General features: G+C 48.8%; 2 protein-coding genes across 2 annotated transcripts in view; both read right to left on the bottom strand.

Moving 5' to 3' along the window:
• Positions 1 to 515: 515 nt before the first annotated feature.
• LOC138208499 (uncharacterized) lies at positions 516 to 3,632 on the bottom strand. The gene is made up of 3 exons (XM_069166416.1): positions 3,079 to 3,632; positions 1,915 to 2,009; positions 516 to 1,831 (listed from the first exon to the last, which is right to left on the bottom strand). Exons 1-3 carry the CDS (start codon positions 3,260 to 3,262, stop codon positions 719 to 721), a joined length of 1,392 nt encoding a protein of 463 aa, XP_069022517.1. The 5' UTR covers positions 3,263 to 3,632; the 3' UTR covers positions 516 to 718.
• Positions 3,633 to 3,729: 97 nt separating this feature from the next.
• The window catches only part of LOC138208497 (R3H domain-containing protein 1-like), a 43,526-nt gene continuing 22,926 nt past the window's right edge, over positions 3,730 to 24,329 (bottom strand). Inside the window, 21 exon segments of the mRNA XM_069166411.1 lie at positions 3,730 to 4,890; positions 6,125 to 6,209; positions 6,433 to 6,530; positions 7,674 to 7,851; positions 8,335 to 8,528; positions 10,102 to 10,205; positions 12,870 to 13,003; positions 13,217 to 13,374; positions 16,172 to 16,343; positions 16,493 to 16,858; positions 17,838 to 17,972; positions 18,343 to 18,476; positions 18,958 to 19,215; positions 20,522 to 20,624; positions 20,626 to 20,755; positions 21,787 to 21,840; positions 22,158 to 22,183; positions 22,771 to 22,866; positions 23,058 to 23,166; positions 23,406 to 23,546; positions 24,057 to 24,116. Coding sequence (XP_069022512.1) covers positions 4,625 to 4,890; positions 6,125 to 6,209; positions 6,433 to 6,530; positions 7,674 to 7,851; positions 8,335 to 8,528; positions 10,102 to 10,205; positions 12,870 to 13,003; positions 13,217 to 13,374; positions 16,172 to 16,343; positions 16,493 to 16,858; positions 17,838 to 17,972; positions 18,343 to 18,476; positions 18,958 to 19,215; positions 20,522 to 20,624; positions 20,626 to 20,755; positions 21,787 to 21,840; positions 22,158 to 22,183; positions 22,771 to 22,866; positions 23,058 to 23,166; positions 23,406 to 23,546; positions 24,057 to 24,116 — 3,001 coding nt within the window. The 3' untranslated portion in view covers positions 3,730 to 4,624.

Below are 24,329 nucleotides of genomic sequence, written 5' to 3'. Positions count from 1 at the left end.
AGCGAGTGCGTCTGGGAGATGATTTGTCTGTTTGTGTGTGTTCGTTATGGAAGTGTGGCTCATTTTTTTTACACAATGAATCAATTATTGAGGCTGCGAGAGCGAGCTGGTTCGGAATAATCACGACACCTCCGCACACACGACGACGACAGGATGATACCGAGCAGCATCACGCGCCACATGTGCTGAGCCGTGTTTCCCTCGGACAAGGTGTGTAGGTGTGTGTGTGTGTGTGTGTGTGTGTGTAATGGGACATCCAACTGACATCATTTGCCTGCCAATCTGCACCCTGCTTGCCAAACCCGGCCTTCATAATTGCTTCACCGAGAGTCCCCACTGACTCCATTTTTAAGACCGCCGGCCTGCGTGGAGGGAAGTGCTCTACCGCCCCCTGCTGGACGAGGCCGGTATCACCTCACAGAAGGGTTGCGGGAACACTAGAGGCATTAAAAAGACCACGCAATTATTCATCCGCGCAATTATTCATCCGCGCAGTAACAGAAGGGAGGCAGATATTTAAAAAACACGGTATCATTTATTTCTATAGCTCTAATTATAAGCTATTGAAATGAGAAATAACAGACAGTGGATCAGGACAGGGATCCACACTGGGAATGTAACATCTGTATCTGTAAGAAAAACAAGCAGATAAATGTTGATTTAAGTGCGGGAGGTTTTGTGAAGGCGCAACAGCGCCCCCTTTTGGCCATTTCTAAAATTACACGAGTTTGTTCAATGCATAAGGAGTGTCTTTGAGTTTTGCCATCCTGTCCTCCACTCTCTTGCAGAACAGCAGACTGGACACCCAGGGCCCGATGATTTTGATGCGACCGTCCTCGAACGCGTAGACGACGTCCTCGAACAGCGAGTTGACGTCGTCGCAGATCCGAGTCAGTCCCCGTTTACCGGGCGGCGCCGCCTCGTCGTAAACGATCTCGTGAGCTCTCAACTTCCACGACCGGTGCTCCGCCAACATCCGGAGGTCTTCCAGCGCCGCCGGGACCCTCGAGGCCGTCCCGGACGTTTGCTTTTCGGTCAGCGTTATCCGAGTGAGGTCGGCGCCCTCGACGCGCTCCGCGGACGCGTCCACGCCCCGCAGGCATCGGTCCAGCTCCTCCTTGTGGAGCTTTTCGACGTATCTGAACACGTGCGAGTCGAGCCAGAGTTCCTGCGAGGGCCGCGGACGGGGACGGAGGTCGGGATCGCCCCGGGAGGGGGCCGGGAGGTCTTTACGTCCGGCCTCGTCGGTGCCGCTGTGAAAGGAGCCCGAACGATTCTCTCCTCCGGTCCCGGTCGATCCGTGTTTTTGTGAAATAACTTCTTCTCGCCGTTCAGTTGTTCGGCCCGATGAGGAAGACGCGCTCGTCTCCTCCCCGACCACTTCTCTCCGGTCGGCCTTTCTTCGTCCCACCCCGTGTTCTGTTCTCACTTCCTCCTCCTCCTCTTCTTCTTCTTCTTCGTTACTCTCCGTGCTCCAAAAACTGCCGGGAGCCAAACTCTCGCCGTGACCCTTCCGCCTCGAGGAAGCGCTTCGACTTCCTGTCCGCGAGACTCCTCTCGCCTCGCCTGCGCCGACCGACGCGCGGCGAGGCGCCACCTTCGGATGGAGCGGTGTTTCCCCCGCCCGTCCCGCCCGTCCCGCCCGGCTGACGAGATCCTCTCCGAGTCCCCGGACGGCGGCGAACGGCCCCTCCACGAGGGCTTTCCTCTGCGGGGTCAAAGGTCGGAAGCGCAGCGACCCGTGAGCCGACCGGAGGCTCTCGATCAGCGACGCCTGATCGCCGCCGAACGCCGAGAGGTCGACGGTGGCGCTGGAGACGTACGGGAACACCTGCGGCACACCGAGACATCGTTTTTCCACCCGTCTGCTCGTTTTATTTTCTCTTAAAAGAACGAACCGACGTCCGTACTCACGTCTCGGCTGAAGGGAAACACGGTGAGGAGGTAGTCTTCGGGGAAGGTGTCGTCCGTCATGACCTGCCGCTCCTTCGCCGCCGCCCTCGCCGCATCTGCTCACAATGACGCCTCGTTAGAGAGCGCGACCGGCCCGAACTCCGCTCGTTACCGCCGACGTTCCCTTTTCGTTTTGGCGGCGCGCGACACGACAAAATCAAACCTCGGTCATCGCTCAGGCGCACATCCTTCACGTAAATAAATGTCTCATTCGGGCCTCGGCCTCTCCGCACGGGGCGGGGTGGAAGCGGTTCCCGTGGGAACCAATTATAGAGTGAACGGGAGTACAGTCGGGCCTGCGAGTGTTTTATAAGTCAGTTTGTGTATTATCGTGGATTTTGTTCAAATACAAATATAAAATAGGTATAAAATGTATTAAAGTTGATGTGTTTTCTGATTCAAGTAGTTGGAATATGAACTTTGTGAACAACAGTGGAAAAAATATTAGATATTATAAGTAGGTATTCATGTCTCACCAGACAGTCAAGTTAATTAAATCAATTAAAGACTCTGAATCGTGTGTAATAACAGAGATTCACCAAGCGGTGATTGTTTTAATCAGCACTGAGTGAACTCGTTTGGCTTAAATGTAAAGAGAAGTTCATTTATATGTACGTAACTTTAAATATCAGTAGAAATGTGGAAAAGTTTGGTACGAGATATTTACATATTCGTGAATACTTTTTGTTTTTAGATGCAATTTTAAAGAGCAAATTTTCAGCCAAAACAAAGTATTTTTTCACGTCTTAAATTTTTAAATTTTTTTTTTATTGGAGGGCGTCTTTGAATGTTTGTTTGCACCGTTTCATCTAAACAAACACACGTCACTTATCGCCTCCATCTTTTTGTTTGGGCAGAAGCGGTGCAACTTGGGAAACTAGTTTAAAATCAAAGCGTCCAACAAACTCCACCGTTCATCAAACGCAGACGTGTTTTTATTTACCTTGTATTTGTCTCTACCGCGATGTTAGTAAGCAAGAGGCACCAACGGGGGACGCTCATGAGGAAGTCGCCTTAAAATCCGCCACTTTTTAAATGGACTTTGGCGCGGTGGCGGTTCATAGCTCGGAGCTTAACCAGCAGCTACAGGTTAGGTTTTTTTTTTATTTTTATTTTTTATTTTACCTTCAGCTCGGTCAAAAGCTACGAGGGCGACTCCGTCCACGTCGGTGGGGTATTCCACCACCTCCACGTCTCCTCCGTTGCTCCTCCGGCTGCTCTGGAAGTGAACGGTCAACTTGTCGATCATCCTGCCGGGGGGCAGCACGTCGGGCACGCCGGACACCACCACGGTCCTGTCGGTGTCCATTATCGGCACGAGGCCGCGCAAACACGCCGGTTAAAACACACCTGCCGTTACTACACAAACACAAACACACACACACAGTTACTCCAACACTTTCACTTTCCCCCCGCCCCTCGTTAGCGGCTATAACGTGTTGTAGTTGCACCATGTGGCCGCTGGGTGTCTCTGTTTCTCCATATGAAGGGAGGCTTCCTTCAAAATGGCTCATTTCTGCAGCTGGAAAACGAGCCTGCTGAGCCGAGCAAACATCCTCTGCAATGCCCACGAGGCAGATACACACCTCGTGGCAATATTTTCCCAAAGAGTTGCCTCGTGTTGCTTTTTTAAAATTTTTTATTTAACTTTTCTTTCTTCCTCCTACACAGATTTGAGGCTCAATTTAGAGCCTGGAATCTGCTGACAGGAGCTGATTTCTCATCTTCTTTTTTGTTTTGTTTTTCTTCCAAAATTTACAAAGTTCTGTCAACACGTGTGGTGCAAACATTTATTAAGAGTCAAACAACAAACCAAACAAATAAAAACAAAAATAAAGGGGGGAAAAAAAAAATAAAAGCCACACCATACACAGAACAACCTCTCGTGGTTCACGCAAACAAAATGAAGTAGAGTGATTGCATTTTTCGTGTGCATATAAACATTTTTTAATTTAATATATAAAACAAAGTGGCCTGGCCGAGTGCAACAGACAGGTATTAGAGGAGGAGGAGGGAGGAGGAGGTCAATAAAAGAAAAATATCTCCACCTTGATCGTCACTTCAGTGCAAATGCAACATTCACTGTGTTCGACGGTGACTTGAAATACTAATTCAGGTAGTTGAGCTGCTGCTCTCGTTGTTACACATGCTGCCGACGCACTTATTCATCCGGGTGAAATAAAAACCAAAACACTTGCTTTAATATGTTTAAACTTCAAAATAGTGGGCACAAAAAACCAAAAAAAACCAAAAAACATTCTTGAAACAGAAACGTGTCGAGTATGTTTTTTTTTTTTCTCTCTCTCGATGTGCCGCCATCACACCAACATCTTCAACTTTTTTTTATTTTTATTTTTTTTTAACTTTTCGAACAGCAAACTAGATTTTCATAATAAAATGTGTGTGTGTGTGTGTGTGTGTGGTAGGGGGTGGGGGGGGAGGGTGAGGGCGCGTGAGTCGAGCTCTGTTTCCACCCTGCAACGGACCTGTTGGCCAGAAAAAAAACAAAGAATAAAAAAAGAAGTAAAAGAAAAAGTGAACATTCATTCTTCAAACGTTTTTGTCTTTTAAGATTTTGGATCTGGGAGACGGTCCAGACTGAGGCAGCAGAGGCAGGTGGTTGGATGTGCGTTTGTGTTTCCCCTCGGATGCACCCCGGGGGTCTTAGCAGCTACGAGCCGGCCCCGTCCGAGTCGCGCAGCTCCCCTTTGTGTCTGGCGCCGCTTCGGAGTCTGAAGGTGGCCCGGGGGCCGGCGCGTCCGGAGGGGAGCGCGGCGAACACGATGGACGAGGCCAGGTCTCCGGCGGCGGCGGCGGCGTCTCCGGGCGGCCGCCGGATCCATCGGCCGCCTCTGCAGAGCTCCGCCAGGAGGCGGCGGGAGTCGGCGCAGCTGATCCCCTCCGGAGCACGTGTCACTTCCACCATCTGACTGCTCACTGCAGACACACACGGACAGCGCTGTGAGCACTGGAGCCAGTAAATAAAACAACTGTCACGGGGGGAGGAAGGGGGAGGAAGGGGGAGGGGAGGAGCAGACTTTGCACCGTCGGGAGACTTCAACAAACTGCTGCCGTCAGCTGGAAGGAGGTCAAACCGAACGCATACAAAATAGCTCGGCTCTCTTTATCATTATTATTATATTATTATTATTGGTGACTTTACGGGGACATTTCCGGTGCTGCCGTGAACCCATTGTTCCCTCATATTTCAAATATTAAATTTTCTTACAGAAGAAGCGTTCGTCGTATTAAGTAAAAAGTACAAATACAAAAGTCCTGCATTTAAAACCTGACTTATTAAGTATGTAGGTTTAAGTATTATTTTCCAAATGCAACAGTTTACTGTGACATGATGTATTTAGGTTGATATTGCTGCGGTTATGTTGCATTTCACTGCTGTGGATGTTTAAGTTTGTGCTCGTTTGAATAACTACAGGCCTGGGTAGTTTAATCTTCAGCGTTTGAGAACCGTGTACACGAGTAAATGGTTATTTTAAATATAAAACTTATATTTTCAGAGCCTGACTAAAAGGCTGTTTTGAACGGGCAGTTATATTCTCTGAAATAAGAAGCTGCGTCTGAACCTCCTCCCTGTTGATTTTCCTCGAGGGATTGTTGACACGAGCGCCTGAATAATGCAAAAATAATATAATAGTAATAATAATAAAAAAAAAAAATGTTTAAAAAAACACACCGAGTGCAAAAAAAAAAAAAAAATCCGCGACATTTGAGATAATCAGCACATTTGTGTCGGTGCGATCCTGCCGGGGCTGCAGGTTCCTCTGCCAGGTGTGGATTCTGCCCCCGTCTGTGATTTTATTCTGCTTACACCTGCAAACAGATGCTTTCTGCAGCACATTTCCACACAATAAAAAAAAAAAAAGAAGAAGAAGAAGAAAAGAAGAAGAAATGCGCGAATTTGACGACGCAGCAGCCGCGTTTATCGCGCGATGCATCTCGGCAGGTGGTTTTTCGTTCTCTGATTGACATCTAAAGACGCCTTTCGTGTGCCTGCGTTAAGCTTTCCGGCTGTAGAGAGAGAGAGAGAGAGAGAGAGAGACAGAGACAGAGACAGAGAAAGAGAGAGAGAGAGAGGGGGGAGGTCAGATCTCGGTCAGAAACCTAACTGGAGCTTCGCTACGCTCCAGCCTCCCTCCGGACTTCCTATTACCTGCTTCACCTACACTGAGATCTGAAGACAGAGGTTTTCTGCCGGCCTTCCTCCCGTGACCGCTTCGCCAAACCCCCAGCGGACCCTGAGGAGACGGAGGAGCACGGCGGTTAGGTGTGTTTGTGGAGCGCAGTGGAGGGGGGGAAAAAAAAAAAAAAAAAAAAAAAAAGTTTTCATGAAAAGGAAGCTCAGAAAAACAACTTTTAGAAAGAGATTTCATTGGATTTAAAAAAAAAAAGAAAAGAAGAGTGTAGTGTGTGTGTGTGTGTGTGTGTGTGTGTGTGTGTGTGTGTGTGTGTGTGTCTCACCTGGTGTTTGGCCACCATGTGTGCAGTGTGGATCAGTGGAGGTCTGATGGAGGGTTTGTACTGCAGCGGCTGCCCCAGTAGAGAGTAGTGCGCTTCACCTGGACGTCACACACACACACACACAAAAAAAACAACAACACACAAAACAAAAGTGAGTACAAATAAATAAATAAATAAAATACACAAACTGAACTTCCACCCTCAAGTTTATTTATGAGTATTTTAAATCTGAACGAACACGAGGAGGTGTTTTGGTCGTAAAGGACGTAGATTACCGTGCGGAGACGCGAGACATTGAGATTATTATTCCGTAAACAACAGGGAGGCTTCTGATTGGCTGATCGATACTTGGGCGAGGTTCTCTCAAAAGTACTTTACGCACACGCGAACCTTCACATTTCATTGCATCGTCACATTGGACTCGACTTCACCTTAAGATTTTGGATGTAATAACATCGTGATAGTAACCCCTCCCTGGTTGCGTCGCAGTAAAAGCGATGTCATTTCTGGAGCTCCCCCCCGGTGACGGTTGGAGCTGCTCACGTCATCATTGCAGATGATCGTTTATATTTTAATTCCTACGCTATCGCTGCAACAGCCGGGCATTTGGTCAAAAGTATCGGCACTGCTTCATAACATTCGGTTTGCAATTGAATCTCTCGTTTACTAGCTGGATAACCGGCCCTCGTGGTTGGCAGCCAACTAGGCCAGCTGGCTAACTCCTTCTGCACAGCTGACACATTCATTGAGGCAGTTATTAAAGAAATATGAGCTTCAACTGAGCCTGAAGATGTAAATAAATGGAATATTTGACATGGAGCGTGTTGAATCAGGTTTTTAAAAGCATCTCGCGGTGTAAATATTAAACTCAAGCTGCATCCATATTTATTAACTTGCATATTCATGCGTTTGTACCGCTAGGTCAAAAAAAAAAAAAAAAAAGGATCTTCTTTGAGGGGCTTTAATTATCAAGTGAGCCAAATGACTTCGCTTGGCTTAGTTAGCTGCTCCTAATAATTGATCGACTTTCATTAAACTACATTAAGAATGGAAGCAGCTGCTCCTGCGCGGCCTGCCGACCTCCCGCGGTGACGGATAAACCCGGAGACAAGAAGTTTACGCGACAAACAAACGTCCATTCAAAGTGAAATCCCTTCAGCGCGACCCGACCCGGCGAGACTTTAAGACGAGTCGGCCCCGTCGCCGGGGCGACAAGCGGGAGCAGCCGCGCGGCCTCTGACCTTGTCCGCTGTGGCAGAAGGCTGTAGGGAGCGGCGGGTGGTGGTGGTGGCGGTGGTGGTGGTGGCGGTGGTGGTGCGGGGCCATGACGGGGATGGGCGAGATGCCTGACGGGAGGCCCTTGACGCTGGGCGGCTGGCCTGGCGAGGGCGTGAGCGCCGGTGACGAGGGCAGGCTGCTCTACGCACAACACGCCGCCGGGTGCCGAGGGGGGGGGGGGGGGGGGGGGAGACGAGGGGAAAAAAAAAAAAAAAAAAAAAAAAAAACAACAAGAAAAAAAAAAAGAAACACAACCTTTCATTCAACGACGGGGGAAAAAAAACCTGCAGCTTCGCTCTCACGTTAATGTACCGTCGCGACCACATTAGTCCCGCTAATGTACCATTACGCTCTAATGCCGAGGACTATTTTCTCCTCATTTCCAGGCCGCCGCGGCGCTCGCTTCATTTGCGGAGACCGTTTTTTTTTCCTCCGACCTCGCGTCATCGGAGAAAAAAAAACAAAACAAAACCAAAGAAACTAGATTGGCTCTCGAATTGCTTTCGTGTTCGTCCCCGCGTGGCGAACGTCGGCTGAACAAATTCGCAATCCCGATTGAAAATTAAGTGGGAATCTGTCGAAATTCGGTTCCGGGCGCGCCGGTTTTGTGGGCAGCGTTTGTACCTGGGCGGTGTTGTCGGCGGGCGCCGGGAGCTCGGCGAGCCGGCGGCCGCGCTGGTGCTCGGCGCCCGAGTGCTTGTGGCCGGGCTGCTTCCTCTGGCAGGGCGAGGGCGCCCGGGGCTGCTGGCAGGGGGCCGCCGTCATCTGCAGCATCACCATGCCGCCGCCGCCGCCGCCGGGGCCCGGGGGTAACAAACCTGCACACACACACACACACACACACACACACACACACACTTCTTTATTTAATTCGTCATCCAATTCAGCGTGTTTTTTTTTCTTCTCTTTTTCTGCTTTTTCAGCACTTTCGGTTCGGCGACACACCTCATCAGTGCGAACGCGCGACGCTCGCACACGGCAATTAGGTCTTAAGTGCCTTGATTACAAGGCCGCGTCGTTGGTGGCAATAACCCAGTCCGTTCCCGCTTCCTGCTAAATCCTCTGCAATGATCCAATTATCTAATTAGTTTGTGGCACATCAGCGGGACTCTCGCAAAAGAAAACAATCAATCGGGACTCGTCCGCTCGCCGCCTCCAAAATAATCGAATTAATTCCTGTTTGCATTAAAAGGCGGAGATCGTATGGCAGACTTTTGCACAGGCGACGCCGCTGTTGATTTATGAAATAGAACCTCGTAACGGTGGCGAGGACGACGGATATAATCTGGAGATTATTTCGTGCCTCCCAATTAAAAGTGTTTACTGGTCACGCTGTAGGTAAGGCTCCTCCTGCCAGACCTTCAGCCGACCTCATTACCGACGAGCCCTCCGTCGCCCCCCCTACCCCCCCTGATAATCAGACGTGAATAATAAAGGTCATTAGCGAGGGGGGGGCGGCCCCCACCCGGGCCTCCGGACGGAGATACGACGACGAGTCGGACGGGAAACACACATTAAAAAGACGGCTTATTACGGGCAGTCTTCTTTCAAAAGCAGAAGTCCATTTGAATTCGATCCATTTTTGAAATGTCACTTTGGTAGTTTCGTGTATTCGGTGGCCGAATTAGATCCTTACAACTCGTCACATATATCGGCGGCGCTGACACGTCGGACGACGTGAGCGCGCTCTATACTTTAGCGTATAACTGACCCCCAAACAAAACAACAACAACAACAACAAAAAAAGTCAATAATTTACGCTGCAAAACATAATTCGTCCACCGGGGGGCGCAGAGAAAAACGAGTGAAAGCTGTGGCTCAGTCCGTAGAGTGGGTCGCACGCTAATCTGAAGGTTGGCGGTTCGATCCCCGGCTCCTCCTGTACGTGCCCGAGTGTCCTTGAGCAAGACACTGAACCCAGAAGATTGGTCGATTTTGTTGTTATACGTTTATGTATAAAAAAACAAACACTGGTCAAGATGCTGTATATATCTAATAGATAACTCCCAAACATTACTATTGCTGTATCATCCAGGGTATTCATATATAATTACGTTGGATTGTGAGGAAGAAAAATGGGTGAAGTTCTGTATGTTTGAGCACTTTATTAGAAGATAACGGCTGCCAAACCTCATAAATATGCACCTACGCGCAACATTTTTTTTTAATTCCTAACAAACACCTGGTGCCTATAATGGCAGAAAGCCTCGTCCCACTGGAGGACGGCAACAGCAACACCGGCAATTTCCCGCGATGAGTCGCGACATCAGTGATTTCTCACTTTACAACAGCTCTCCGGCGTAAAAAGTAAACCCGGGGAAGATTATTTCATTATGAAGCGCGGGAATCCGTCCCGCGGTTATTGACGCTCAAAAAGGGGGGAAAGCGTACCTGCGTACTGCTGGCCCGGGTGCTGCTGGGAGACGCAGGGGGACGAGGTCTGAGGAAACTGGAGGTGCTCCATCATCGGGCCGGGCAGGAAACTCACCGTTGAGCTGTCGATGAAGACACACACGCACGATAAAACAAGGGTTTCAGTCTGGTTTCAGGAGTTACAGTTCAATTTGAGGTTTTCTAAGAGGGTTTCTGCAGGATTAGGATAATTAAATTAAAGACTTTTTAAATGGAGTTTGGTGGGAATCAAATTTGAGGTTTTCTAAGTGGGATTTACGGGGTTAAATTAAAGACGTTTTAAATTCATTTCTGCGGGACTCGGGAAGTTACAGTTGAGATTTCTCAAAGTGGGTTTCTGTGGGATTCACCGCTTTAAATTTTGAGACATCTTAAATGGGTTTCTGCACGTTTGCGGGGTTAAATTTGAGACTTTCTAAGTCGGTTTCGGCGGGATGCGCTGCGTTAAATTCGAGACTTTCGAAGTGGACTTCTGCAGAGTTGAATGAAAGACGTTCTGCTGGACTCAAATTTGAGATTTTTGACTGGGTTTCTGTGTTAAATTCCTTTTTAAGTGGGTTTCTGCAGGATTTCTACCAGCGTATCTACAAGGTTTCAAACTATTGACATTTCTATACGTTTTTATCACCTTCTGAGCAGATCGTAATAATTACTCGATGAATCAGAACTCTACTTAACTTTAATCGGTCGCTTAGGTCGTTCTCGCTCGTCAAAGCAGAGAATTTCTTTAATTAATCAAACAAAATGATTCAAAAAGAATCGTGAGATTAATGAACGACGAATAAAGCTGTTTGTTGCCGGCGCGGTAACTCCTGATAAAATCTGTCACCGGTCCTCACGCGCAGCTCGTACACCCGGAGAAAATGCAGACCAACACGTCGCCGACACCTGAGCGACGAGCGGAAATCTCTCAAAAAGCACTTCTAAACCCTCCGAAGTCGTTTCATCCGCGGGGAGAGAGAGGGAGATCTTCGCGGTATTAAATTGGGAGATCTAACTTTAAAGTCCATCTGGAAAGGAGGCGCTCTGCTCCGTAAGCAACCCGCCCGCAGGGATTCGTCTCCAGCTGGCGGGATAAAAAAAAAGAAAAAAAAGAAAAAGAAACAGCGGGCCGCAGGTGGACAGTCGGGCCCTCGTGGGAGCGGGCCGAGCCGCTCCGAAACGCCGCGGCATAAATCATCTCGGCGCCGGCCGCCCTACTAAAGCAGCCTCGTTTCTACTGCCGGGACAAAGAGAAAGTCACCTCTCCTCGGCTCGGCGTCGTTCTCCCGCGGGTGACGGCTGCGCGCGCGCCTCGGCTCACGTTTCTTACGGGTACGCCGCGAGTCCCGGCGGTGCATCCGGCAGATTGATTGGGTCCGCGGAGGTAGAAACTAATTACATGTTTTGCTTTCCGTGAACTAGTTCTATCAATCAGCTATAACGAGAGGGCCCTCCGCGCTCCTCGGCGGCGATGGAAAAACGGCTGACGCTCTTTGAGGGGAGGGGGGGGCGTCGAGAGTCGACATTCATCAGTTTTACCCGGTTTTGCCAAAAGCTCGGCGGTAATAAGTCCGTACCCCCCCCCCCCACCCGACCCCGCGGTGAACAAAGATGACCTTGGCTTCGGAGGAGAGTCGCGGGATTCAATCATCGGTCTATAAATAAGAGCCAACCTTCAGGAGGGAGAACCGGCTTCGAGCACCTGCAAATCGGTTTCTGGGACAAAGTATGTCCACAGCCGGGCTAATTATTTCATCTAAGCCTGATTAAAGAGGCTTCGGCTGTTGGGAACTGCCATTAGAAAAGGATGAAGTTCATCATCCGTGTAAACACGACGGGATTCTGAGGCGGAAAACACAATTACGCAGATTATTAACACGGATCGATGCGAACGGGGTTATTTTTAATAAACACGTAAAAAAAAAAGGGACTTTAAAGTGATTACTCGCGCATATTAAAAGTATTGATGTACACGGAAACTGCTGGCTCTGAAAGCACGAGCGATCGATTCTATATGCAATAAAATAACTTTAAAGCGAAATTAGGTTTTAGGTCATTTACAAACAGGGCTACAAAGTTTGTCCACCAGAGGGCGCTGATGAGTTAATGTGTCCTGTCCCGAGTGTAAATTTAGTTTAAAAATAAATCTAAGGCATCCTTATGAAATTCTTTTTTGGGATGTTCCTTTTGTTTGTTTATGATGGTGTTTGTCAAAAAAACAAACCAAAAAAGTACAATCGAAAGACATTTGTATGCAATTTTCTAGGAAATGTTTAATATCAGCCTCAAAAATGGTTTATTATTTGATTGGAAGTCGTAGTTAAAAAACAAAAACAAAACAAAAACCCCGCAGACATTTAAAACCACTTAAATTAAAGGTCTAATTCTGCCCAACAACAACAAATACTGACTTCGACCTAGCCTCAAAAACCCAGTACGAGTCGGGCTGTAATCGTTTTCACACACACGTCGCACTCTTCCTGCAAAAGATATATATATATTTTTTTTAAACCGCACCGAGCGCATGACGAGCTCATTAAAAGGTCAAAACTGGATTTCTGTACGGAGACAAACGGGAGCATTATTCAGCCTCTTCCTCCACATTAAAACCCCTCGAGGCTCCGGCCCGACCGCCTTTCTCTCCACCTACTACGCTCCCGACATCTCCCTACTTAAAAAAAAAACAAAAAACAAAAAAAACACAAAATAACGATCCTTTAGCTTTACTCCTGCAACGGGGGGACGACACGTTGTAGACTTCGTACCTCATGGTGGTGTGCTGGTTCGGGGGCAGCAGGCTGTAGCAGGGCTGCATGCCAGCGACGGCCACTGCCCCCTGCCCCGGCTGGCAGGACACGAACACTGGCTGCTGGTACGTCTGCTGCGGAACAGAAACCTGCTAACGGAGAATAACAAGAAAAAGGAAAATCAAGCAAAATAAAAGGCACGAAAAAAACAACAACTCTTTATTAATATCAAAAGCACGCTCTTATTTTTGAAGGAGCTCTCCACTTCCTGCGCCTCCTTTGGTTTGGAGCGCTTCATTCATAACACCAACTCAATGCTTTATTTGCAATATTCATCCGCCGAGGCGTCCCCGTCATCAAAGTACCTGATAAGACTGCATTGGAGGGTACTGGACCATCATGCCTTGCATCTGGTTGCCCATATTGCTTTGCTGGTTGCCAGCCAGAGCGAGGTTGGCTGTTGGCTGCATGCCCACTACGGTCTGGTAGCTGGACGCTGGGTTTGGCATCACGGCTTGGTGCACTGAGGCGAGAATGAGGGGGGGAAAAAAAAGAGAGAAAAAAAAAAAGGGCACAGCGCTGTGACCGAATGAAAAGAGACTCCTGATCGGAACAAAACAACGACGGCGATTAATATTCACAAATTCTTCTGCAAGACTTTAATAAAAGCTTGGGAGGACAAAAAAAAAAGAAAGGGTGGGCGGGGGGGCCCGGCAATCAAGATTTTATTGATTTCAGAGAGATATTTGCTTGTTGAGACAATCGCAACAAAGCAGAGAGAGAGAGAGAGAGAGAGAGAGAGAGAACAATAGAAGAAAAAGAAGAGGAGGAGGAGGAGGAAGAGGAGGCGGCTCGCAGAGACGAGCCGTTACAGCTAAGTAGGTTTGGAATAAACGAGAAAGTCAATATATTTGATTTAGCCGGCGGCGGGGTGAACCTGCAACCTGAGCGGTGGAGACACTCGTCTGCTGAAAGGAGGGGAAAAAGCAGTCAACATTTCGACAGCGCTTATTAAAAACACATTTGGAAAGGAACGTCACACGGATGGCGGCTTTATTTTGGCGAAATGGCCCCAAAATGGCGTCGGTTTCTGACCGCAGGCTGGAAAATCAGACGCTTAAATGTCAAGGTGACAAAAAGAGACATTTGCAAGTACTGTCCCTCGTGACACACACACACACACACACACACACACACACACACACACGCGCGCACACAGTAATCCCAGTGACAAAGGAGAGGACGTCCTTTTGTGAAGGTGTCTTTACAGTCTGCCGCTCCTGGGAGGAAAAAGTACAACTAGACAATGAGAGCGCTCGGCGAGGAGCGGAGCGGGGAGGACTATTTTTATCCTCCCCGCCTTCGCTTTACAAACCGAGCATGAAATGACCACAATATCAAACGCGCCCCGTGTTATTTCCATTTCCGGCAGGTGAGGACTCCTTCGCCTCCGCCGGAGGGCCAACGCGTTTCCTGACAAAGTCTACGCCAGGTGAACGCCAATCAGTGGGGAGACGGTGCAGTCGTGCGGGCGGAGAAGTGAGGGGCTGAAAAAGAGACCGGTTCACTGTGAGATTCGTAGAGGCCTCTCAGACAGCGTCCCGGCCCCGCATCCCGCCTCTCGGGCTCGTTTGCGCTGCCTTCCTTTTCCCGGGCCGAGCTACGGCCGACGATCGGACGACGGGAGCGCGCCGGAGTCGCCCATACTGCGGGGGAGCTGTAGAGCCGGGCTGAAGCTTTCTGGATAAAATGACAAGTTTTCTTGCTTTGAATTGAGATCCAATGACGGATTGTTTTCAGATGGACCTCCGGAAAACTAATAAGAAGGAGCGACTTCAGCTACCGACATCGAAATAACTCGTGAAGAAATTCGATTGGCTTCAAATTGTACGAGACGAGTTGAACGGGAGTCTACGGAGGCTTTTTGGAGCCGACCCCTGGTGGCGCTCGGTGGTACTGCAGCTCAAGGCGCTTCCGTGTCATCCTCATCTTTTGGACCCGTCCACTTTTCCATACATTGGATGGTCATTCCCCACGTATTGCCGTGGAAACGGAGATCGCTTCAGTGATCCGGTCGAGCTCGATAGTGACGTTCGAGCGAACCCTCTCTCTCTCGTGTGTTATTGTTTAAATAACCTCCACCGCTGCCTCGTAGGCCTTCGATCCCTTTATAGTTATTACGAGGAGCTTTCTGGGAATGACCGTGACTGAAGGCCCTGCGGTGGCGGTGGAGGTGGAGGTGGAGGCGGAGGCGGTGACCATGTGACGCAACTGAGGGGAAACGCGGACGGGTCCGCTGTGCGGACGCCGCCCGGGCCATCGGAGATGTCTCCGTCGATAACTTATTTATCACGTGTGCAACCCGCACGCCGCAGTATCTCCACCTTTCAGACGCTCCGACGTGTGTTTCTTTAATTAATGCAAAAACAGAAGGCGACACGAGGCGCTGGAGTCATTTTTGTCTTTTTTTTTCTCCCCAGTTTCCCTGAGAAATAATTGCTGTCCTTTGCCTTTGTAGGTCAGCTTCATTTGTCTGCTGTCTATTCCCCGGCTCCCCAGCAGGGAAGCCACATTTGCAGCCTCCAGATGACAGAATAGTGCCGCAACCACTTACAGAGACGTATGCGCACCAGTGTGTGCGTGTGTGTGTGCGTGTGTGTGTGTGTGTGTGTGTAGCGATTGTACAACATTACATCCGGCTAAAGCTACAGCATGTGTGTGCGCTGTGTGAGAGAGGAAAAGACCAAGCGGGGGCTAACAATCTCAACTCCTGCGGCGAATGAGGAAATAATAATAATACAAAAAAAAAAAAAAAAAAAAACAGAGACAGAATAATCTAGAGGATGACTCCCGGGGAGACATCTGAACGGCTAAAAAAAAACCACAAACGAAACAGAGGAAAGGAAAAGGGAAGAATATTTGTCCTTGGCTAGCGTGGCTCCCCCGCGAAGAAACAAACAAGGACAGCAACAAAATGCTATCGAAGAGTCGTGATAAAAACAACACGAAGCCGGAAAATTCAAGGGAAAATCAGAATATCGTTCATTAAAACGTCCTTTGATTTGGCTTTAGATCCACGATTTCAAAGCTTTCTTTGAATAATTACTTAAAAAAAAAAAGCTGCTGTTTGGTATCCAGGTGTGACACTTTGAACCGGATTTAATAACAATCAAAGGGGCTGTTTTTTTTAAAAAGGAGGCGCCGTCAGTGGAATAATTTAGCGCGTGTGGTGGATCGCAGCTGAAAAGGAGGGAAAATGCGGATTAAAAAAAAAAAGAAAAGAAAAAAAAGAAAGGAAGTTAAACGGCCGCGTCGTTTACCTGGTTGCTGCGGCAGGTTTTGGCTCTGAGGGCAGTTATAGGGCAGCGCGCTGATGGGGGGGCGATAGTGATGCTGCTGCTGATGATGCTGCTGCTGCTGCTGCTGCGGATGCGGGTGCGGCTGGCTGGAGCAGTGTGGGTGGTGGGCGGAGGAGCAGTAACACGCCGACATCTGCGAGAGAGACACAACAACACGGGCTCAAGGACCGCACGATGCACGAGGCTCGTTTTGAATCCACTTCGCAGCCGGGATTAGTCACGCAGCTGGGTTTTCGCTGCGGGAGTGAAAGCGGTCTCGAAAACCGGGACCGAGTCTCTAACCTGTTGCACGGGCTGCTGGATGTAGGTGTGCTGCTGCAGGAGCTGCTGGTTCAGCGCGTGCGCAGGAAACGCAGCGGGCCCCGGCGTGGAGCTGTGGTAGGCGTGGTTGGCGCCCGGTGTCGGGAGCGGGACGTGCTGACCCTGCAGCAGCCCCGGGTGTCCCCCCGACGGCAGGACGTAGCTCGCCACCTGCTGCTGCTGCTGCTGATGCTGATGCTGCGGCGGAGCTCCCTGCAGCACCAACTGGGACGGGTGGTGGTGGTGGTGGTACACGGAGGGATAGTGGCGGCCGTCCGGAGCCCCGCCGTCGTTGGGCGGCTGCTGCGCCAGGGTCATGTGACCGAACTGGGCGTTGAGGGCGTCGGGCTGCGGAGACGATGACACGTATTAACGGGCGGTAAATGAAATGCCGTGTAAATCGGCAGCAGAAGGGCAGTGACGAGCAGAACCCGGGTCGCCGCGTTTAACTCGTTTAAATGTGCTCCGATCGATACGGCTCCGCGTGTCTAAGCTCAGCGCTAAATCAAAGACGTATGTTAAATTGACTTTCACTTGAAAGGTGTTAAAACGAGCTCAGATCTGACCCAGGTCTGCAGAGACCGGAGTCCAGCCTGACGGGAAACTTTTCATCTGCACCAGCGGCGCAAAAAAAACACAAAAAAACAGTCCAGGTCATCTCTGACATGTTGTTGGAAAAAGTGTTATTTTTTTTTTTTTTTAAAGTCATGGATTATTCAGCGCTAACATCTGGTGATGAATTAAATATTAATGGAACTTTCCTCAGGCATAATTAGTCACAGAGGCATGTCTTTCACTAAAACCAGGTCAGAAATGAGGTTAAGTGAATGCATGATCTACATGTGGGTAAGGGCTCCGGCTGGATTCAGATTCACCTTTCCGCGGGAAAAATAATAATAATAATAAAAAAATAAAATAAAAATAAATAAATAAAAGCTGACGGGACAGCAAACTGGTGAAATAAAAGCATCTGTTTTGAAGTTTTGAAAGGTGAGACTGAATGTGGCTCCCAAACTCGCTAATAATGTGACATGCGCAGCGAATAATATTGCAAAAATACCACCACTCGTTAAGGAGCTCGTTAATAGGACATATATATATTGTACGGAGACCTGGGTCAAAGTTGAGCTTTCCGCATTTCCTTCGGCACAACACAAAACGAGGGACAATTTTTTTTACTTTCTGGACGTTTGTGTCAGAGTTTAATTAACTCATCTAGCAGCTCGGAAGAAAAGAATCCTATAAATAAACTCCTAATGAGCCAGTTCTGACGGGAGATGAAGCGAAAGCGAAGGGATATTAAAATGGAAGAAAGAAGTTTCTGTACCACGATGTACTGTTGGTTAGGACAGACGGGCAGGAACTGAGAATGAGGAAAAGGAGGAGGAGGAGGAGGAAGAGGATAGGAGACCGTCGGGTTGTGGATGGGCTCGGAGGACGGCTGGAGAGGAGGACAGATCGGCTGAGGAGGGAAAAGGAGAAGAGACGGACAGGACGGGACAGGAGATGAGACCCGACGGAGAATGCCGGTAAATAAAAGGCTCGGAGCTCCACCTGGCCGCTCACTTAACTTAACCGTGAACGGGTCTGGTTACGCAACCCGGCTGGGATGAAGCCAGGTAGCCTGCATGCCTGACGGACCCACTACTAAACCGTGATTGGACAATCACTTTGCGTGGGAGGGGTTTTGCGTTAAACGCTCGGCTCGGCGAAGCTCCGCCCATCTTAGTATCAAAACTACTCAGAAGAAGTTAGGGGGAAAAAACACTGCCGTCTCTACGCTAGTTGAATTTGAATGAGAAGAAAAATCCCATCTGGCCCCGCCCACTGACCTGGGAGTGAAGGTGATTGGTTGGGTGTTGCTGCGACGCTGCAGGGATGGTCTGCTGCGGGGTTTTCCCCTGCTGGGGGATCCTGCCAGGGTTATAGACTACAGCGCTGCCGTCGGGGTGGATGAAAGGCTTGCCTGTCAAATTCAATTCATAAAAGAAAAAAAAAAAGAAAAAAAACCACTGCGACGTGAACGTTTTACACACAAATAATTCAGCTTCGAATAAAAAGCAAACACGTGAACGATGCTCCTCGTGACAGCAGAGGACACACCCGGACGTGGTCCGGGAGAGGAGGAGAGCCGACAGGATTTCGCACAACCTTGGCGGCTTTTGAAGATCAGTTGCCCCCCCTCCAAAAAAAAAGCACACGAGTGTGTGATGCGTATTTACACATTTCTCACCATCTGTTCGCTGCGTTTTGATCAGCGTGCTTTCGGCTGACAGACAAACAGACTGCGGCCAAATGGCGACCTGTAGTTCCGTTGTGAATATTCACGAGGGGGAACCGGAAGATTACGAGTTGATCTAATGCGGCGGATTGAGGCCGGAAACACGAACCCCGCACGCACCTCCGCACGCTGTAAATAGAAACTCCTCGTGTCCGGGATCACCCACCTGTGTGAGGGTTGACCAGGACGCTGCCGGGCGGTATCCCCGAGGCTTCCAGCGGCAACACGTAGTAGCTCGCGGCGTCCGGCGGCGGATGCGAGGAGAGGATCTTGGTCAGGTCGGGGTGTCCGGGGCCCCGAGGGTCGGGGGCCGGGTGGATTAAGGGCGCGCCGGGGACGTTGCGGCGGGAGGACGCCGGGAGAGGCAGCTGGGGGCGGGACAGCGAGCTGGACGAGGAGCCGACGCTGCTGCACGACTCCGAACCTGAGAGGAGGCAGAACGAGGAGAAGATCATGGCCTAGTTGGGCTCTCGCCGACGGTGATAATGAAGCCGGGGAGGGACGGGGCCTCTCGTGGCCGCGATGCGCTCTGGTCTCCGGAGGCAGCCGCCGACGGAGAAAGTGGCGTCTGTCCGTGACGGGTTTCTCACCGTGTAATTAACGAATGTCGCGCAAACTGCCGAGTGGACATCGCGATCTGGTGTTCGGGATTTTGGACTTTTAGTACCGCTCTAATTAGAAAAACTCGTCGGGAGGACTTTTCAGTGAAAATAATGAGATAATCAGGTCATAAATATGTCAAATTTGAAAAAGTACGGCAGGGTTTTGGCCTCCGTCATATAGAAGGTCCTGCTCTCGGGTAAAGATCCCCGTAGCGACCGAAGCTTTATTTTAGGGCCGAGGAGGGGAAGGAGGAAAACATGGCAGCACGGCCGAGATGTCTCCTCCGCTTATAGTCCCCGAACACAAACTGAGGGCAGTCAGCTGCCTCGTAAACAACTTTAAAACACTGCTCACGGAGGAAGTGGCTGCAGCTGCTGCCGCTGCTGCTACAGGGGACTGGCAAAAAAAAATAATATATATATATATATATATAAAAAGCCAACAGGAACAAAATGGAGAAGTGGAAGCCAACTAAGGATTTCCACCGAGTTGCAGAAGACGAGCCTTTTAAGGCAGAACGTTTAAATCCGAACCGATTGAGGTACGAATGCACGATATTGTGGAGTAAGCGGCAGCCCCGACTGCGTCTCCGTGGCACTTCCCAGCGCTTAGGACTTATCCGTTATGCAGCAACTCCCGAATACAAATGCTGCTACGACACTTTTTAAGAGCCTCTTCCGTCACCGGGTCGCTGCACGGTAATGAGTTTTGACAGCTGTCCGGCTACGGGGCGGACTTTTATCAACTTTTGTCATTTCTCTCTGCAGAAAACCTCAAGTGACACAAAAAGCCAGAGAGGTTTTCTTGAAGCTCGATACGCTAAATTCTTATTTCCGTCTCCCGTTTACCGTCTAATTAGTGAGTTTTTCCCTCCGCGTGCTGCGACGAGAGTTTTTGGGAGAATGATTAAATAACACGCTCGCTCTCTAATGAGATAAATCCCTCCGTCTACGTTCGGAGTTTACCTGCACCTTTTTCAGAACGATGTAATCTGTTCCGGAACAAAGCGAGGCGTTTCCGCGCGGAGGACACTCTGAGGACACGCTCTCGCTATCTGAACAATTGTACCGCGGCTCGTTTCGCGCGGCTCCGAGCCCGCGTGTCCTCGCCTCTGCCGTCTCTCTTGCCTGTTTTCGAGAGCCTCCCGGTGCTCTTGCTGCTGGCCGTGCTGTCTCCTCGCACCAGGCCGGGGGAGATGCCGCTGAAGCTGCTGGCTTTGGTGATGGGGGGGCCGCGGGGCGAGCCGGTTGGAGCTGTCGGAGCTGTCGGTGCTGCTCCACGGCCGGGGCTCGCCGTGCCGGGGCGGCGTCTCCGTCTCCGAGCTGCTCTGGCGGCTGGTGCCCGACTGGCCCGCTCGTAACCTGGACGGCGGGAAGAGAAGTCGTGTTTGAAATGCGCTTCTCCTTCCGCGACGTGTCGCGCACCAGAAAGATTTACACCGACTGCGTGTCGGTGTAATCGATGAAGCTGTTGTTATTTTCTTTTCGTGATAAACTTTATTGTTGAAAATGAAATCAAAAAACTGAAACGGGGAATGTGATATCAATTAACTATAAACTTTAAAAAAAAAAAGATGACTGAAACAAACATGTACAATGTTCAGCATCTTTTCTGCATTATGCTCTTGGTCAACATTTTTGCCGATACTGACGAATATATATGTATACACACACACACACATATATATATATATATATAAAATCGGACAACCAATAAATTAGTCAGGCTCTACAGAACTTAAAAAATAAACCACAAATATTTTCATTTCAGAAACTTGAATCAAGACGATTTGGACATTTTGACTTTAAAAAATGTCTTAAATTGTTCCATCGGTTACCACAAGACGCCAAAACGTGCTGACTAATGACTTTAGCTTGATTCACAAACGCGGTGATTTATTTGCTCGATCCTTGTTGAACAAGTTAGAAAGCAAAGCCAAACAACACCGTGAAACGGTTTTGAAAGAATGAAATATATATTTGCATGTTTCTGACGCTTCAGATTACAAAGTCTATGACGCGTTACAGCCTGCAGTCGTCTTGTAAAACCATCATTTAAAGCGTGACTGCATCGTCTCCCAGCTAACATCACGCTCTTCAGTCCTTGATCAATAAAAGATTAGATCATTTTTTTTTGTGGGTGGGTGGGTGGAGGGGTTTCATGGTTTAATTGGCGAGCTTTGGCGCGAATGGGCCGTCCCACATGAGGAAGTCTGGGCAGAAAATCCTATTTAACAGCAGCTTTCTTGGAAAAAAAAAAAAAAAACCTCAGATCAGCACTCCTGTTTCTGAGCGAGCCGATTAAGACAGACGGCGATTCAAAGGGTTTTCTCTCTGCCTCTGAAAGGAGCTGAATGCTGTGTGATGGGAGGGGTGCGTGCGCGTGGACCCACCTGAACATTTGCCGCCTCTGCTGGGTGCTCATGCATGCGTCTTCATTGGGAGCACTGAAGGGAGGAGAGCGGTATTACAGGAGAGGCGCTGACAAAATGAGATATCCACCGCTTTAGAAAAAAAAACATGGCAGAGCTGACTCTAATTGCCGCTCCGACAAGAAAAACCATAAAAGTGATTGAACGTCATTTAAAAGCGGGAGCCTTTTTCAGGAGGGTTTTAGTTACACTTTTAAAGGATAAAATCGGCTCTACCTCGTCCAATTAACAGACAATTCATTGTCCGTGTTAAATACAGCTCTCTGGGTTTTCACTCAATGAAAGGTGATGCGGTGATCACGTGATTAATGCAGGTTTTTTTTTTTTCTTACCTTCTGTCTAGTATGAAGTGATCTCCCTGTGGGTGAAAAGGAAAATTACAGTCAGTTGGTGTTTTTTGTTATCTCCAACACGTCTCTGCAAAATAAAAATCCTCCTCATTTCTTTATAAGCTTCAGTCGCTCCAGGTTTTTTGTGATCGTTGCAAATCAAAAATGTTTAATTTTGCGGTAAGTTTCTTTTGCATAAAAAGACTTTGTTGATGCCACAATACTTTCAGCACAGCTTCTGTTGATGACATTTTTGGTGGAAAAATTGCACAAATATTGCACAGTTTCCTTGAATTTTCTGTTAATTATCGCATTCGCAACATCGCGATTTCCTGGAGGGACTGAAACTGTGATAATAAGCATCATAAATGTGATCACGCTCTAGTTATTTTTTTTTTTTTTTTTTTTATAAATCTGATTCCTCCACAAACACGGAGGCTTCAAAATCCGAGCGTCCCCCCCGTCCCAAAAATTCATACATCCAGCAGTGGTAATGGGTCGCAAGAAATCTACTGAATTTGCACATGAATAGAAATGACACAAAGATTTGTGGAACATGCCCCCCCCCCTCCCCTCTCCTCCTCGCAACACCACCCCACACACAAACAGCTCTCACATCATGTGCAAATATCCTTTCTCTGGCTCGTTGGTACTCCTCCTCCCTCTCCTCCATCGATTTGCTCCTCCTGTCAGCTTTCAACCGCATTCGAATCTGGCAAGGACACACAGACGCACACACAGATGCACACACACACACACACACACACACACACAGACGCACACACACTTCTTTAGCAGCTACGTCAGGGACGCCAGATTGTCCCACTCTTACCAACATGTGAGAAATGAAAGTGACAGCTTGGTAGAAGGAGAGAGAGAGAGAGATAGAGAAAAAACACCTACCGTGCTGTCGTCGCGATCAAAGCTGGAGTTGTCTCGTTTAAGAATGTAGCGTTTCTGAAAATCGTCCGCCCTGTCATCCTTGATGTGCTCGGAGAATTTCTGATCGGGTCTGTCGGGGGAGAGGTGGGGGGGGGGGGGGGGGGGTAGCAGTGAGTTTTAGCGGCGGCTTAATTTTCCCGGCGGATGCTGACAGCAACATATGTTAACCGAACAAGCGACTTATGCATCGATTGATTGCAACAGCTGACGGGTTGTAGAAAAACTCACCGGCAATTAAAAAAAAGCATAAAGAAATCGTCTTCGGACTCAAATCGGATGAAACAAATAAATAATATCAAAAAGACTCACATTCTGGTGTTGGTGGTTTTGTTGATCACCACCGACTTCCCCGTGGGGTCCACGTTGTGGTCCATGCCAAAGTAGGCTGCCACTCGGTGCAGCAGCATCCTGTGGTAGGACGACATGGGCGGGAACTTTCTCTTCTGGCTTCTGGGGGTTTAAACACAGAGAAAAGATGGCTGAAAGTTTGAAGCAGGCCCGTTTCATTTTGAATAAAGGATGTAACTGCGCTTGAGTCGGTTTTAACAATGTTTCAAAGCCCTTCCGAGTTCGCTGCAGGTTCTCAAGTGATTCTAGACAAACGTGACTTCGTTAAGAGATACCGACACGGAGTCGGTAGTTCATATTCACACAAATGTATTCCCGATAAACAAAACTCAATTGATGCTCAGGTGAGCTCAAAGATTCCTTTTAAAAATGACGAAATACGTCCCGACAGAAACAGCTGTTCCATCTCGGTTTGAGTGACGCGAAGCACAGCTCGTGTTTCAGACGGCTTATTTAACCTGCGGAGACGAGTTTGAAGGAATATTTTGATTTCGCGAAGAAGTTTTCATTCCCACAGATACTACGGCAGCTGAGTCATTAAGATCTCTTTCTCTGGTTAAATGTGTTGAACTTTTTAGTACTTCGGTGTTCGCTGAGGGAGAAACGTCTTACTCATTATTGCTGATGAAATCCAAGATGTCCTGCTCCAACTTCAGCAGCATGATTCGATCCCTGAAAGAAACGTGAAAAAAAAACACGTATAAGATTCAAAATTCGTTCGTGATCGATGATTTGTCAGATCGCCGGTGTTCAAAGTCAAAAGTCCCCAGCGAGGAGTCGCCTGATCGTCACACGGGCAGGTGGAGAAACCAAGCACACCTCACCTGCTCAAACCGCACACAGTCAAGACCTTAAAGTTCAATAAAACGTCCCTGCGTCTTGCTC

The sequence above is a fragment of the Embiotoca jacksoni genome, unplaced genomic scaffold (genome assembly GCF_022577435.1).
Source record: "Embiotoca jacksoni isolate LCO1_2020_lvr unplaced genomic scaffold, fEmbJac1.0.p SCAF_38, whole genome shotgun sequence".
Classification (NCBI taxonomy): Eukaryota; Metazoa; Chordata; class Actinopteri; family Embiotocidae; genus Embiotoca; species Embiotoca jacksoni.
Note: the sequence above shows the minus strand (reverse complement) of the source record. Positions and strands in the feature narration are given on the sequence as shown.

Coding starts and splice junctions, on each gene's coding strand:
- LOC138208499 (XM_069166416.1), bottom strand. CDS start 3,262: ATGGACACCGACAGGACCGTGGTGGTGTCCGGCGTGCCCGACGTGCTG. Junction 2,010..3,078: donor AGCTTTTGACCGAGCTGAAG/GTAAAATAAAAA, acceptor CATTGTGAGCAG/ATGCGGCGAGGGCGGCGGCG. Junction 1,832..1,914: donor TGTTTCCCTTCAGCCGAGAC/GTGAGTACGGAC, acceptor GGTGTGCCGCAG/GTGTTCCCGTACGTCTCCAG.